The 16,682-nt window shown below is 44.2% G+C and overlaps 1 protein-coding gene across 1 annotated transcript in view; it reads right to left on the minus strand.

Moving 5' to 3' along the window:
- Positions 1–1,462: 1,462 nt before the first annotated feature.
- The window catches only part of nid1a (nidogen 1a), a 45,406-nt gene continuing 30,186 nt past the window's right edge, over positions 1,463–16,682 (minus strand). The window contains exons 15-21 of the mRNA XM_063191674.1: positions 16,665–16,682; positions 12,308–12,434; positions 10,826–10,997; positions 6,440–6,597; positions 5,758–5,881; positions 3,023–3,135; positions 1,463–2,155 (exon numbers count right to left, since the gene is read on the minus strand). The exon at positions 16,665–16,682 is cut by the window's right edge and continues 149 nt beyond it. Coding sequence (XP_063047744.1) covers positions 2,037–2,155; positions 3,023–3,135; positions 5,758–5,881; positions 6,440–6,597; positions 10,826–10,997; positions 12,308–12,434; positions 16,665–16,682 — 831 coding nt within the window. The 3' untranslated portion in view covers positions 1,463–2,036. The remainder of the gene's footprint in view (positions 2,156–3,022; positions 3,136–5,757; positions 5,882–6,439; positions 6,598–10,825; positions 10,998–12,307; positions 12,435–16,664) is intronic.

Consider the following 16,682-nt stretch of genomic DNA (forward strand, 5'->3'; position numbering starts at 1 on the left):
TTATTCTTGACAGGACAGTGGAGGAGAGACAGGAAATGAGTGGGGAGACAGAGACGGGGAAGGATCGGCAAAGGACCGGGGCCAGAATCGAACCCGGGTCGCCTAGGTCAGTCGTTTTCAAAGTGGGGGCCGAGGACCCCTGGGGGGCCGCGAAGGGGTGGCAGGGGGGCTGCAGCAGGTTGGCAGGAAAATATAGTGAAATAAAATCAAGAATTTAATTAATTGAATAACTTAAGTAGCCAAAATAAACCAAGAATAAGCCAAACAATCCCAGTGGAATCATTTTCTTCCTTACAATGTTATATATGTATTGTGTTTTCTGTAGGCCTAGTACTTGAATGGGTTTAGGAATGCACCAACTTCGAATTGTGAAATTGAAGTTGAAAATTGAAACTGGTTACACAGAAAAAATAACGTGGCACAACTTGTACCAGGGGGGCCTTGGCTGGAATCTACTGGTGTATGGGGGGCCTTGTCATGGTAAAGTTTGGGAACCACTGGCCTAGGTAGTAACCCAGTGCCCTACCGTTAGAAGTCACGGCAGGGCCTTCCAGTGGTTCTTAACCTGGGGTGAAGGGGGTCAGATATTGCCGGGGTTCCGTAGAAAATTTCCTGCGTTGAGGTTGTGACCAAAATTCTGCTTGTGAACATTATATCGAGACCAAATCAAAACCAAACAAACACATATTTTGGTCTCCATATATAGTCATGAAGGTATTGATTAATGTCTCGAGCAAGAGTCATTGTAATTAATCACAATTATTTTACTGAGTATACTGTATACATGTAGAAATTAAGGTTGGGGTGCAGCTTGTCTCGGGTACAGGTAAAGGAGGCTTCCTTTTTTTAAGGTTAAGAACCATTGGTCTACTCTACATAACCTTCCACGTTAAAAAAAACCTAACCCTACTGGGCATATGCACTTATTCTTCTGCATACTTCATGTGTATCTGCAAATATTGTATGCTATGATTATGTCCTCGATTGTAGATCGCTTTGAATAAAAGGATCAGCCAAATGTAATATAACATAATGTAATGTAATGGCCAGTGTCGGCCTGCACAGCTGCAGATGTAGCAAAGATTTTGAATATCTTGGGACTCTACGTGGGTGCTACGTGGATGTTGTGTTTTCTTAAAGCTTGGTTTTAATTAGGGCGTTGGCCCTAAATAAACCAAATCTTGTGATGTTATACTGCATCTCGTTATGTCACTACCCATTCAGTTCGTTCTTTACTTTTGTTGTTGGTTTCAGTATGGTGATAGTACCTGTAACACTTATGGCATCATACTATACAGCACTGTAGAAAATGAGCTTCATAAATTAAAACTACTGACTTACCATACCAAATGTTTTGATTGTGATTGTGAAGACCAGTGAATGTCCAGGTGTGTAAAAAGCATAGCCCACCACAGTGGCAAAAGTTATGCATCTAAAGACATTTCAAACAATGACTCCTGTCTAGAAAATAGCCTCAAACCTTTATTGCACAGCTGTACAAGGTGAACATCTCTCTTTAATGCAGCTGTTTAAACAGGGAAATACTTCAATGCACAACAGTGCAAAAAGGTTCTTCAATTCAGTGTTGCCCCATAGGTTGACTGGGGGCCTGTTTTAAAAATACGGGTCATAGATCCAATGACATAAGCTAACCTTCACAGTTATCATTTCTCTTGACATTTCTAAACTCCCGTTATTCCCATATAATAGCACCATAACAATAACATATTTCAGGATATGGGCTTATGTACAAATATTATCAGTGAAATATTATTCATATGATTTAAAAAATAAACATTATCGCTTGTTTGAAAATAACAAAAAAACACATAAATTGTGACTGGCTATATAAAATAAAACATTTGAACACACAGCAGTTTGAGTGCATGATTCAGTGGCATGTTGAGAAACCGAGTCGTTGTCGAGTGTACGGTGGGGGCGAGCTCAGCTTCAGAGGGCTGGCTGGTCCCGTCCTGTTCTGCTCTGCTGGGTGTCGTTTCCTCTGGTCCCCTCTTATTTTGACTTCACTACTTCCCTTAGCTCTCCACGCAGCTTACTCCGACGGCATTGTCCGGGCACTTGCACGTGCGGCCACCAGGTGTCGCTAAACACAAGTGTGTGCAGCCACCGTTGTTCACGGAGCAATAATTTTGGCCTGGTGAAAAGGACAATGCCACAAGTTAACAACGTAGGACACAGGACTAAATATCATCATCTTACTTTTTTCACTATCCAGTTTAGACATTCCTCGAAATCTGCCCAAAGGCATAACTTTGTAAAACCGGAGCCCCTTTTCCCTATGTGCGTCACAGAAATCATGTGATGTCATGTGCTCATCGAAATTATCCACTTAGCTCAATTTTAAAAAATGAGACCTGACTGAGACACAGATGTTCAGGAAGGGACTTGGCATTCACTGATTATACCGCACACATCACAGTGGAGCTTATGTAGGGAGGGCCTCTTCAAGACTAAGCAATGTAAGAAGTAAACCCAGAGTACCAAAAAACCCCACAACAAAATAGGGACGAAAGCATAGTGCATTTGGCACAGTGCCTTAATTTCCTTTGGGATTAAGAAGGTATTTCCGCTCAAGTCCACTCTCTACTATAGTTGTGCAAAGGTGAGAGTGACATTTTTGTTTGCTTTGACTGATGGCTGCAGATCACTTGGGATTTGACGTAGCCCAGACTAACTTCATCCGACAACAAACCCCTTGCAGAGAGGGGCGGAGAGAGAGAGAGAGAGAGAGAGAGAGAGAGAGAGAAGAATTCCAAGAACTGGGTCTTCCGAGTAACACCATGACGGCGTGAGGAGAGGGGTTTCCATTACTATCAGTCTTAAGGGCATTTTCCACAAACATATGTTGCATTTGCATACCATAGAATGCGTACTACATTCACTAAAAAATATGAAGTTTTTGCGTGGGAATGTTATGGGGCCATGGATTTAGAAACTGAGTGGGGACTGTGGACATTGTAGCCTAAGATAAATAGGCTCAGGAAATGCAGGTATTTCTTACCAGAGGGGCACTGGGCGTAAGCTGCTGTTATACCATATAGACGAGACTTTTTCTGGGGATGGAACTCCTCTGTTTCCCTTCCTGTGTGGCGGTCCAGCATGATCACAGCATTCCTGTAACACACACACACACACACGCACGCACACACACACACACACACACACACACACACACACACACACACACACACACACACACACACACACACACACACACACACACACACACACACACACACACACACACACATAACATACAATAGTTGAGCAATTCAGCATTGAGACCAATGACTCTAAGGATGTTTGAGCACAACATGACTTAATCTCTCTTCAATTTAATTATTCTTTAATTCTTCATAATCAAAATTGCCACCAGATGCTACAACATACCGGTAAAAACTTTTTAGGACATTACAGGAAAGCATTTAGAGCACAACAGAATCAGTCTAGAATCAGTCAGTTGATGTTTTTTTCTGAAATCAACACCAAATATCAGCGCCTCCTAGTGAGTTAATTAATCACTGGGGTGATAGTGAAAAAAAATCCTGAGCCTGAACTTTCCCCCCTGCTCTAACGACGACGACAAGATACTACATAGGGAGGTAACGTAGGCCTATATGACACATTATTCAAACATTTAATAGCCTGTGTATGACCATTATTCAAGCCTGATAGTAGAAGAAAACCCTGAACCTGTAACACTTTCTGAGATAAGAATAACCTAATGCCTAATTATTATCAATGTTTTTATTTTTGCAAACTCTGTCAAGCCTGAAATCAGGCATGGAGCCTGAATACTATCACCCCTGTTAATCACTGGGCATATATGCTGTCCGTTTTCCTATGCTGCATTTACATCAGGGCTGTAATTTAGACGTCAGCAGGCAGCATTCAATATCACCATCAGCTATGCCGCTACATTATGAAGCGACGTGCCCACTGGCAGTGATGAGCTCATGTGGATCAGGCAGGGATTTGAGGTATGTCCAGATTAATTCCACACACAGACTTTGCCTTGGCTCCACGCCAGACGAGGCCCCACTCATCAAAACGCCTAACGTACCCACTCAAGCCAGACACACAACAACAAGGGCAGAAGAGTGTAATAAGGGAGAGAGAGAGAGAGAGAGAGAGAGAGAGAGAGAGAGAGAGAGAGAGAGAGAGAGAGAGATGCAGAGTGAAGAAGAGAAATTAAAAGTGAAGCAACTAGGACAGGAAAAATGTAAAAACAACGTGGGTAGAGCGAGAGAGAGAGTGAAAGAGAGAGAGAGAGAGAGAGAGAGAGAGAGAGAGAGAGAGAGTGAGAGTGAAAGAGAGAGGGAAACAGGGGGCCCCGTACCTGCCTTTCACAGACAACCAAACAGCTGAGAAATTGCAAGCAGCTGCCACCATTTATCGCTGGGAGCAGGCTCCTTGACCTCCCCCCCCTCTGCTCTGCTCTACAGTACTCTGCTCTCTGATACTCTGCTCTACTATTCTCTACTCTATTCTACTCTACTCTCTTCAGTTCTACTGTACTGTACTGCACTCTTCTCTACTCTACTCCGTTTTTGTACGACTATAAAGAGAGGCCTTGTAAAAGAATGCACAGTCTCTTCATCTTCTTACTGTTCTGGATAAGGAACATGTCCAGCACTACAGCTCAGGGCTGCCCATAGTTGCTTACTGCGTTAGCTACTTTGTTGTTTGCAATGCAATTTCCCATTGACAACTACCCAAGTTGCGAACTGGCTAACAACTATGCTTTCGAGAAGCGCACCCCAGCTCCTTCGGGGAAAAGAAAAGCACAGAGGATAGACGTAGCAGATGCCTGCCCTGTGTTCGTTGCGCACTCAGAAACATCAAGGCCTCGCTGGAACAGAGGCACCGTTGATGTCCGATGCTGAGTCATTTGAACTTTGACCCGTCTCCTTTTCCACCAATAAAGTGACACCTCAGCGACCCCCCTGCCCCATGGTCCCCGTCCCCCATCCCGTCCCGTCCCCTCCCTTCCGACTGTCTTTGCTACATGCTGCGAGCGGCAGATCAAGCTGTAGCACTTTTTTCAAAGCGTTTCCCGATCAATCAGAGAGGAAGGGGAAGTTTACTGCTTAGAAATCTTGCAGCAGCCTGTAGTAGTAGTAGTAGTAGTTTGTGTGCTTGTGAATGGCTTGAGCAGTTAGAGTGTGAAACAGGCACACTTAAGTCCCCAAGCATAACGGTCCTTTACTGAAGTCAAAGTCAAAGTAAACTTTATTGTCCCAAAAAGGGAAATTCAAGTGGTCAGGGTGCTATACAAAGGTAGACGGGACTAAATAAATACTAAAATAAATACATAAAATGACAGATAAATAAATACAACCCAGCTAATTGCTACAATACATAGTCCGAGACAACAAGATGCACGTCAAGATGTACAAAATCACACGAATGTCACCTCACCTTATTTACCACAGTTCATTCTTATTGAGCTAGACATGGACAAATAAAAAAGAAAAGTTTCAAAAAAAAAATACAGAGTGGTTCTGTGCAGTGCAGTGATTTATTAGTATATTTTGTGAATGGTTGGTGTGAGGGGTGAGAGTCCTAATTAAAGCCCACCTCTGGTGTGCTTGTTGTTTGAGTAGTGTTCGTGTTGTTTGGAAAAAAAGAAGAAAAAAACAGATAGATGGGGGAATGTTGTATTTACAGTAATGAAGATGTGTAATGTTTACTGCTGTCTGTGAAAAATACAAATAAAAAAATATAAAAGCTCACCTGGTCCAGTCGGTGTAGTAGAGGTTCTTGCCGTATGTGGTGAGGCCAAAGGGGTACTGGATGGCCTCTGACACGTCCCTGCGGTTTCGCTGCGACGGGTTCATGCATTCTAATTTGTGGGTACCTGGGTGACAAACACATACGAGTCTCAGCTATTACATGCCTGGCATTCCTTTAATTGTGTGTGGTTATGAGAAAAAGGGACAGAATGGGATTGAAAGTGTTCAACCACTTTGTGAGGTGCTTTGTGACCTTAACGAGAATTTCTGAGGGGGAGCACCAGAGAAAGGGAGAGTTGTGTTTCGGGGAGTTTATGAGGGGCACCCAGGCATACCGCCCGTTCATCATTACAGGGGGCTTCTGGTCAGGAGCTGTGACCCCAACTTGGTTTTTGTTTGTCTTGCCTAAGAGGCTTAACAGGTGTGATTTTAACATGGTGTTTCACTGGGCCTCTGGGGGAACCCTAATGCAACATACTACAGGGAGAGAGAGGGGGTAGAGAGAGAAGGAGAGAGAGGAAAGGAGGGTGGGGGGGGGGGGGGTCACAGAAAGAAAGAAAGAAAAGGAGAGTGGCATTACAGAGAGAGAGAGAGAGAAAGAGAGAGAGAGAGAGAGAGAGAGAAAGAGAGAGAGAGAGAGAGGGAGAGAGAGTGAGAGTGGTAGAGAGGCGTGAAGGTCTCACCGGCATCTGCCCAGCACAAGAGGGAGGTCTGGGGGTCGTAGGTCAGGCCGTTGGGCAGACTCAGGCCGTCCCCTGCCAGCAGCCTACGGTTGGTGCCGTCCATGTGTGAAGTCTCAATCTTAGGGGCCTCCCTGTTCCAGTCGGCCCAGAACAGATACCTAACACACACACACACAAAGATGACAATGTTTAGTACTGGTACCAACACAGCAAGCCAGTCACAACAAGTAAACTAGGCACATTTCGGGTGGGTGCTGGGGCGGTTAGTAATGACTGGTTATGTCCTTGTATTCATATGACAGCAATGACAACTTTATGAATGAGGCAAAACCTACCTAAATTTAAAAAAGTGCAAAGATACTGCTATTGTCTGTCTTGAGGGGGCCCCTCCCCAAACATTTCAAGGGCCCCCCCCTCCCCCCAAGCCCCTCTTTGCCTAGGCCCCCCAAATACCTTGAAACAGTCCTGCAACAAAGTTCACCAAAAACATGCATTTTCAGACACTGAACTAGGAACAACACCAAGGAACTGTGCACACATCATGTGGAAAAGGTTGACTTTTCTTTTAGTACATGGTTATCACTGAACAACATGTAAACCATCTGACAGATATTGGTCTCACAGTAGGAAGAAGGTCGTGGAGAGGGTTAGCAGGATATGACTGACCTGTGCATATAAGAGTCAAAGTCTATTAGCCCACTTAGATCAAATTGTCAATAAACTAAGAAACCCCCTTTTTGATGACTACACAACCAAGGAAGGAGTTAAGCTCAGGATTTTGCAACCTAAGACGTTTCACAGCAGCACAGCATTTTATGCGTTCTGGAATGCTGTCCAAAACCGATTCAGATTTTCCAACATCAACATTTTTACATGCAGTATCTTCAGTCATCGGGCAGGGGGAGAGATTGCAAGTGTGCAGAGCCGTGTTTGCTCTGTGATCTGCGCAGTGATACGTATTGTGAAAGTGCTTGCTGGCAGTGCTGAAGAACTTGTTTTCATTAGAGGTCAATAACCTCTTTTCGTAGTAACCCCAGCCCCCACCCATCACCCATTCAGTGTCGAACTAAATTGACGTGCTAGGACACAGGAGAAAACCAGAGACATACAGTTAACTGGCTGGGGCCCCCAAGCCAGACCACTAAATTGGCTCCAGGGGCTTACGACCTTGAAGGCAACAACAGCTGGCAACATATCTGAGGGTAATGAATTAGTTGGACTGATTAAACGACTCAGTACAGATGAAGTCAATTCAAATAAAGTATGCCTGTGAAGATTCTCCCTCAAGTGAAGACTCTCTCGCCCCAGTGGTTTGTAGAAGGGAAATAACAGTCTTGCAAGTTGGTGCAGAAATGACACCACTCCCCAGCATGTGTAAGGCTTGACTGCACAGTCCCACAGTCCCACTCCCACTAGGTTCTTCATCCACCATATTTACCCTCTAAATGACCTTGATGGGAGTTTCCGGGCTGACAAAGATCTGTGCCAGTCTCTGCTCCCTCAAGACCCACTCCTACAGTAATCTTGAACTAGCTCAAACGCTAACTCACAACATTCGGCAACCACACATTTGGTTTGCCAAGGACACCAAGTAAAACTTTTCACTTGTTTCCCCTCAAGTTTTTTTTTTAAGGGAACCATCATGTAATGAGGCTTTTTTGGTGCAGGAGACGTGAAGAAAAACACATTTTCAGCTTTTCAACTTTTTACAGTAGTGGTTAAATTAACAGACCTTATGAGGTCACACTTTGGAAGAGAACAGTCTTTAAAAAGCTTTATAAACACTTTGTAAAGAATTAACGAATCATCAACAAAAAAATTTAAAAAATATTTGTAAACTAGAAATGCACCCAGAGTGTGCAGACCTCCGCCAAGGACGTTCAGTTTGTTTTTAGACACATAGGATAGCCTATTTGTGTGATGATGTGGTGTCATTTATGCAGGTTTATACACCATTAGTGTGGTCAGAGAATTAAACAGTGAAGTTGTAACCAAATTATATCTGTCTTTTTTTATAGGGCCTAATTACCATGTCCTTGATTAACTGTGGTCTGTTAACATGATTAACCTTAAAGGCCAACCTCCGATAAAGTTTTACTCACTCCTTTCGAAGATCGGACGGTCACCCCAAGTTAAACTCACTTGCAAGGCTCTCATAGCGGTGCGTCAACTCTCCTGGCTGTGTTTCCCGGTGTTTCCCAATTTACATTAATAATGCAGAGAAACGAGCGAATCACGAAAGCCTTTCTGTGTAATGAACTGGATAGGTCTACCTTTCCCTCCTAGGCGCTGCTACCCACGATTAAACTCTTCGTCGTTATTAATTTCTCCACTCGTTCATTATTCATTCATTATTTGTAAAGTAGGCTAGAAGAACCAGTCTGTGTTTCGCATGCTGTTAAGCAAAAGGCTTGCTTTAACTGACAAACTTCAACTGGACAGACGAGACAAGGGTGATTTGTTGACAGGGAAAAACTCGGAGAACAATAAACTCCGAGAAAGCTGCGACGATATCCCTACGAAGGGTGGATTTAAAATATATATATATAGGGCGGTGAACAGTAGGCTGATGAACAGCGCCAAGGATCCAGTTCACTACATTTAGCCTACATGTGTAGGCTACAAACTTCAACTGGACAGACGAGAGAAAGCTGATTTGGTTGACAGGGAAAACACTCCGCGAAAGCTGCGACGATATGCATCACCCTGATTGATTACATTGATTATTATGTTTTGGTGCTATTGGCCACGCACCTGGCTTCAGCCATGCAGGCACAGCAAATCCGCGCGTTCTGTGTGCATTCTGTCTGGCTTTGTGGTGACTGTCGCAGCACAACTTTGATTAACCTTTCATGTAGCCTGTAGTGAACCGGATACCTTTCCCTCCTTGCCGCTGTCTGTTATCTGTTATACCACTATTCGCCGTTATTAATATTATCTCCAGCATTCGTGAACTTCAACTGAGCAGGGAAACACTCGGAGAACAATTAACTCCGCGAAAGCTGATTTGGTTGACAGGGCAAACACTCTGCGACGATATGTGTGCCATGTTGTGTATTATTATTATATATCATTTGGTGTGCTATTGGCTACGCAGCCGTAGGCACAGCAAATCCGCGCGTAATAGCCTACATTCTGGCTGTGGGCACTGTCCATCAATCCACCTCGCAGGCACGCCCTGTCATAGGCTACGCAGCCCTAGGCACAGCAAATCCATGCGTAATAGCCTACATTCTGGCTGTGGTCACTGTCCATCAATCCACCTCGCAGGCACGCCCTGTCATAGCTCAATTCACCTCGGCCACCTTGTGGCAGGCCGCGAAATAGCAGCGAACGAACAGAATGACAGACGGACAGACATGTAACACAGAAATCAGGCGATCACATAACCTCCTGGCGGAGGTAATGAGTATTTGAAATACTACGATAACACAGTAGGCAAAGTACAGCCGTAACAGTCCTGGGGTGAGTTTCTCAAAAGGGAAGTTGTTAGCCTGTTAGCAACTTCGGTAGTTGCCAATGGGAAAATGCATTGAAAACAACGAAGTAGCTAATGTAGTAAGCAACTTTGGTTTTGAGAAATTCACTCCTGGAAGGTTGTCATCCAAGAGCAAAAGAGATGGAACCACAAGATATAGGAGTGGCAGGTAGGTAAACATACATCCCACTCATCCTGAAGGAGCCGATTCTCACTCCGCTGTGCAGCCATAGGTTGGTTCTTACTCATTTATAAACATTTGTTAATTTGTTAATGTTTTGTTTATAATTATTTAGGGCTGTAACGATACACTCAACTCACAATTTAGTTTGTATCACGATTTTTGACCTATGGTTCAATACACCCCACGATTTCACATTTGCCGACATTATAAAACAAAATTATGACTAAAAACTATGAAAGTCTATTGGTAGAATAGGTAACAAGAGGCTACCAATAATTTTTAAAAGTTTAAATATAATAATGACGATGATCTGAAGCTTTGAAGCACAATCACTTCATATCATGTGGTTGTTTTCTGGCCTGATGGGTAACAAAACTTTAAGAGGGCGTATCACGATACAGTATCGTGACTCTGTGCATCACGATTTCTGGGTTCGATACAATATCATTACAGCACTATAATTAGTAAATTAATAACTGTCAATAAAGTGTTAACCCCTTAAGACATGGCTTCATAAATTAGCGGTTACCAGAATGGCAATGACCAAGTCGTAATGTATTACTAAATCTCAAATTGAGATAGTAGTGTAGTACAATAGTAGTTAACTTTCAATGTCTACTACAGCGTGCCACAGGAGGTACGGCGTTCATTACGTAAGGAGTTAAGGGACTGTTATTGTAAAGTGTTACCCCTTGTGATAAGTAACATGCAAAGTGTCTCGTACCCATTGACAGGGTCGGCGACGATGGCTCGGGGGTTGACCAGGTCTGTGTCGATGAGCACGCGGCGCTGAGTGCCGTCGAGCGAGGCCACCTCGATGCGGTCCTTCATGGAGTCCGTCCAGAACATGGTCCGCGACATGTGGTCTATGGCAATGCCCTCGGGGCTACCCAGGTCTAGCGAATAAACAACAAGAATGCAAGGATGTTGATTTCTTTATGGTGACCTGCATCCATACTACATTTTGAGATGCAGAGGGGAGACAGGGTATGTGTGTGTTGTGTGGGGCGATGCCAAAGGCGGAATTGTCAGGGATGTATGTGTGTGCGTGTGTGTGTGTGTGTAATAAGCAAAACAAAAATCGATGAGGGCATGACATGCCTTAAAAATGAGGTTGCATCTCCTCTTAATCTCCTTCAACAGCTCCTAATAACAAGGTGTGTGTGTGTGTGTGTGTGTGTGTGTGTGTGTGTGTGTGTGTGTGTGTGTGTGTGTGTGTGTGTGTGTGTGTGTGTGTGTGTGTGTGTGTGTGTGTGTGTGTGTGTGTCCTTGGAGCAGCTCAGGTTGAGGCAGTAAAGAACAACACACACAAACACAAGGATACAAGGATGTTTACAAGTGACTTGCATAGAGGTACTGAATGGTGGAATACTGAGGGGAGAGGGTAGTGTAGAGGGGGGCATTCTTAGGGCTGTGTTTTGCATGTGTGTGTGTGTGTGTGTGTGTGTGTGTGTGTGCGTGCGTGAGTGCGTGCGTGAGTGAGAGAGAGAGAGAGAGAGAGAGAGAGAGAGAGAGAGAGAGAGAGAGAGAGAGAGAGAGAGAGAGAGAGAGAGAGAGAGAGAGTGAGTGAGTGAGTGAGTGAGTGGAATGTGAGTGAGTGTGTGGGAGTGTGCATGCGTGTGAGTGTGTGTGTGTGTGTGTGTGCCCGCGCGCGTGCAAGTATCTGTGTTTATTTTGTGCATGCTTGTGTGTGTAAAAACAATTATTAAAAAAAACTTGTTTTTCTCTTGTTTACCCCTGAGGCGCTCTGTGTCCTTGCCCCAGAGAAGTAAGTGAGAGTGACAGCAAAAACGCTTTCTGCATCAGCATGTGACTGCACAGGTATTTGTGACTGTTTGCTTCAATGTTGGGGCACCTACATAATATTTCATCAGAATTGTCCCATTGAGACTGATTCAATTCAGTTCTTAATTCCAGACCCAGGGGGATCCAGATCACAATAAAAACGTCAGTAAACAAACAGTTAAAAAAAACGTCAGAAAGACGAAAAAAGAGTTAAATAAAACAGTATAATATAGCTATGTAATATAACCCATGTATATGTAATGTAATATGATAATATTATTATTATAGGTATATAGCATACACCGTTTACCGTACATTGTGCATGTGTACAGTGGAGGCAGAATGTTTCATATTGTACTGTATTGTGTATCATTGCATTCTATTGTATTCAACTGTATAGTATTCTTTAATAATAACCCACCTGCAGTGATGACTGGGGTAGGGTCACCGCCCTCCACACTGGCCTTGCTGATGGCGGGAGTGGTAATATCCGTCCAGTACACCATCTTGTCCACACAGTCAAATGCCACCCCAACCACCACCTTCTCCTACAAGTAGTTTAAAAAAAAAAACAACAGAAAGAAATATTACATTTTAGAAAGGCTGTGAAGTTTGTTTAGGATTTTTGGGATAACCACCGAGCAGTCCCTCAGAGCTTTGGGGATTTTTTATACGGATGGTTACTCCTTTCATCACCCGTCTGTTGGGTAAACATTTCAAAAACCACAAAACACACCACCAGGAGAGTAAAAACAAATGAAGAAAAAAAACAACTTTCAGATCGTCCTCAGGCAGGCATCAGTATCACGGAGCACTTTCTGTTGAAGAAAAGTGAGCTTGTTTTTCTCATCTGATCTCAGTCAGGTCAAACTGATGTTAAGCATTAGTGTAAATGTTGACATGTGGATGTAATGAAGTGCAGACCTCCTCTCCTCTCATATGTGAGAAGAGTGCAACTGGAGACGTCATTTACATGGCTGGCAGACTCCCTGCGGTGCCCAAGATAGCAGAGGAGAGGAGAGGAGAGGAGGTGAGAGGAGAGGAAGACAGAGGAGCGGAGAGGAGAGGAGCAGAGCGGAGAGGAGCGGAGAGGAGAGGAGCGGAGAGGAGAGGAGGAGAGAGGAGAGGAGAGGAGAGGAGAGGAGAGGAGAGGAGAGGAGAGGAGAGGAGAGGAGAGGAAGACAGAGGAGAGGAGAGGAGAGGAGAGGAGAGAAGAGGAGAGGAGAGGAAGAAAGACGGGGAGAGGAGAAGAGAGGAGAGGAGAGGAGAGCAGAGGAGATGAGCGAAGACAAACAGGAGAGGAGAGGAGAGGAGAGGAGAGGAGAGGAGAGTGTGGAGGAGAGTAGAGGAGAGGAGCAGAGCGAAGAGGAGAGGAGAGGAGAGGAGAGGAGAGGAGAGGAGAGGAGAGGAGAGGAGAGGAGAGGAAGACGGGGAGAGGAGAGGAGAGCAGAGGAGATGAGCGAAGACAAACAGGAGAGGAGAAGAGAGGAGAGAAGAGGAGAGGAGAAGAGAGGAGAGGAGAGTAAAGGAGAGGAGAGGAGAGGAGAGGAGAGGAGAGGAGAGGAGAGGAGAGGAGAGGAGAGGAGAGGAGAGGAGAGGTGCCATGGAAGATGCCAGAAAGCCCAGTTCATGTCTACATCCAGAATGAACCTCATCAGCCAAATTCACCCATATAACGTCAGTCACTGAAATTAGTTTGACAGCTTTCATTCTGTGTTAAACAAGAAACCGTTTTGACACTGTCAACACTGTCTATGGCCTTGAAAAGCGAACGACTGGAAAATTAAGGAAATCAGATTGTTGAGAAAGAAAAGAGCACTCCAGAGGCCTAACCTCATTCAACCCCACCATGAGACTAACACAAAGCGTGTGTGGTTGGTTTCTACGTAACTAGGGCAAAATACAGGGCTAGAAAATTACATTACTCTAAGACGATTAACAGGCACATTAACATTTCCCCACACTCTTTCATCCTCTTATAGGAAAGGTCAAGCAATCAGACGCAAATCCAGAATAAAACAGTTTGTTTTCTTGTAAGACCCAGTGACTGAGATCCACATACTGCATTACAGTCTGTGGAGCTGCCGGTTGTTTTGTTTGTTTAGGGGTTACTTAATCATGTCACACTTTATTTATTCATCATTCAGTTTTTTATTTCTAGTATATTACAGTATGTACAGTCCAGAACACTGAGATGCCTCTCTAAATTTCGTATGAGGTTACCTTGCCCTGCCACTAGGGCTGCACGATATCAGAAAAAAAAAAATCGATACTCGATAACAGCATGCAATACCTCGATAACGATATCTAAACAATATTTATAAATATAGCCAAGTATTTTTCTTGTCATTTATTTGTCGGTCTGTGTGTGTGTGTGTGTGGGGGGGGAGGGGTGCTGCTTTGGTCGTGACGGGCTTCTCATGCATTTGTTGACATGCAGCTAGTGATTAGAAAGCATAGAAAATGTTATCGATGATTAAGTAATTTTACGCATATTGCCACTGTTGATGTCGCGATTTCGATCCATTTTCGATATATTGTGCAGCCCCTTAAAATTAAAGTGGACCTTGAGGTGTGAGACACCCAAAACCTCAAAAAAACATAGTTTCATTTTCAGGAACATCGTCCTGACAACTGCGTACACTTCTCTGGCCCAGCTCACATTCCCTGTGTGGCTTGAATGTGTTGATGTAGTGACGCCACACGGCATGGAAAAGCTCAACCTCTGTCCAGATACTAGTATCTGAACCAGCCAAGGCATCCCCAGCCCACTCTGCCCCCCCTCCGCGCATTCCAGCAGTGTTACTCCACTCAATATCGACTCTTCCTCCCACACCACAGTGCAACAGCCTCAGGATCTGTCACAACTATCCTGTTCAAATAGTAGTTCAGTCAAGGACATCGACTCTGTGGTCACCCGTGGTCAATGTTTTTTTTCTCTTTTTCCAAAGGTCACCACTGCGGCCAAGTCATGAGGCCCTCCTAAAACAATTTCGGAGGAACGGGTTTTGGGGGGAGGATATAAAAATCAAACTTCCTCAGATCAAGAATCCACTACAATGTGATGGATTGGATAGATGGACGACAGTGAGAGTAAACAAGGTTTAGACAGAGAGAGAGAGAGAGAGAGAGAGAGAGAGAGAGAGAGAGGGACAGGAAGACAGGGAGACAGAGAGAGAGAGAGAGCATATAAATGGCCTCGATGAAATAGTATCAAGAAAACACATTGTTGAGCAAGGTTCAAACCCGACATCTATGTTGTGTCTCATTCTTTCCCACCAGAAGGCCACATCTTCAATTCAGCGGAAATACAGTACAAGGAACCCCATCTTGGCCACCCAGACAATACGAGGCCCACTCGAAAAGCCACAAAAGGGAAGTCGTGACTAACTGTCCCAAGTGATTCTTCCCAGTGGTTAGGACAGACTTGCGTCTTTTGTTGACTACATTAACGTGCTTCACATATCTGCTGTCTGGAGTGTCAAACAATGGGGCTAAAGCTTTATAACATTCGGGGCCCTCCAGATGTAGATCTTTGTTTAGATTGTGTGGAGTAGACCTCAGCGGACCTCGGCCCGGCTGGGTCTGGTTTATTTACACTCAGGACACATTACGTTGATCTACAGAGCTTCTGCTGAAAGTGACTCTATAAATTACAACGTCCTGCTTGCAAACTGTAAAAATGGCATGGGAGTTTGGACTTAGATGACCCGGTCTGGTCTCAGGCTGTGCAAATGTTCATGTGTAGAGTATTGGATTGTGGCATTAAATGACAATTTTATTAACTAAGACACATCTACAGGGAAACCCATCACCCTTACCATGAAACAATTCCAGATTTGGATACTAATGGTAACTGACAGTTAACTGACAGTCCATCCTCCTGTAATAGCAAAGCTAAAGCACTTTCCCCCTTCAGTGCTCCTAGTTTGAAGATGGAAGCTTAATAGGTCTTTGTCATGTTTCATTTCAACTACAGATGTGTGACCACGACAGAACAGATATAATCCATGGAGGGCCACCAGGCCTCCTGAAGTTCCGAAGTGACAGTCACACAGGTAAAAGTTGACAAAACATTGAAACAATATTGGACACACTATTGTAAAGCAGTGATTGGCAACCTGGTTCCATATATTACAAAAGATCTGACTTGTCCAATACAACCAGGCGATTTCCTGCTTGAATGACCACCTGGTTAAACCGGGACAGGTAAAACCAGGTCATTTGGAATATGTGAGACTCTACTGTAACTTATGCACATCACTGTTGTAATGTTTTTTAAACCAGTTAGAGTTTTAGGCCTATATCAAAAAGTGGACAGCCCCCGCTTGTTGATACTGTAGATCAGGACTATTCAATTAGAAGTCACCGAGGGCCAGTTTTTCAAATTCCCTCCAGTGAAGGGGCCGAACGTAGAATCTGTAAAATTATTATATGTGTATATGATTACTGTGAGCAGCACGTCGTCTGAGGTTGGGGTGCGAAACAAGCGGATAGCTTTACAGAGAAAACAGATGTTAGCTTTTCTATTTCTTAGTACCCTTAGGATGGTCTATTTATGACACTGTTTTAGATTCGATTTCACTCACATGTGAATGCATAGTAGAGAGATACCCCCAACCTGAAGTGATAGTGATCGCAAATTATACACAGCCACAGATGGCACACATATTTGTTTTGATTTTGTTCTGACCTTATGGGGGGCCAGACCCTTGCCATCCAAGGGCCGCATTTGGCCCCAGCGCCGCCATTTGAATAGCCCTGCTGCAGATACTCACTGGAAGGTGCAGTGCCGT

The sequence above is a fragment of the Engraulis encrasicolus genome, chromosome 24, assembly GCF_034702125.1.
Source record: "Engraulis encrasicolus isolate BLACKSEA-1 chromosome 24, IST_EnEncr_1.0, whole genome shotgun sequence".
Taxonomy (NCBI): Eukaryota; Metazoa; Chordata; class Actinopteri; order Clupeiformes; family Engraulidae; genus Engraulis; species Engraulis encrasicolus.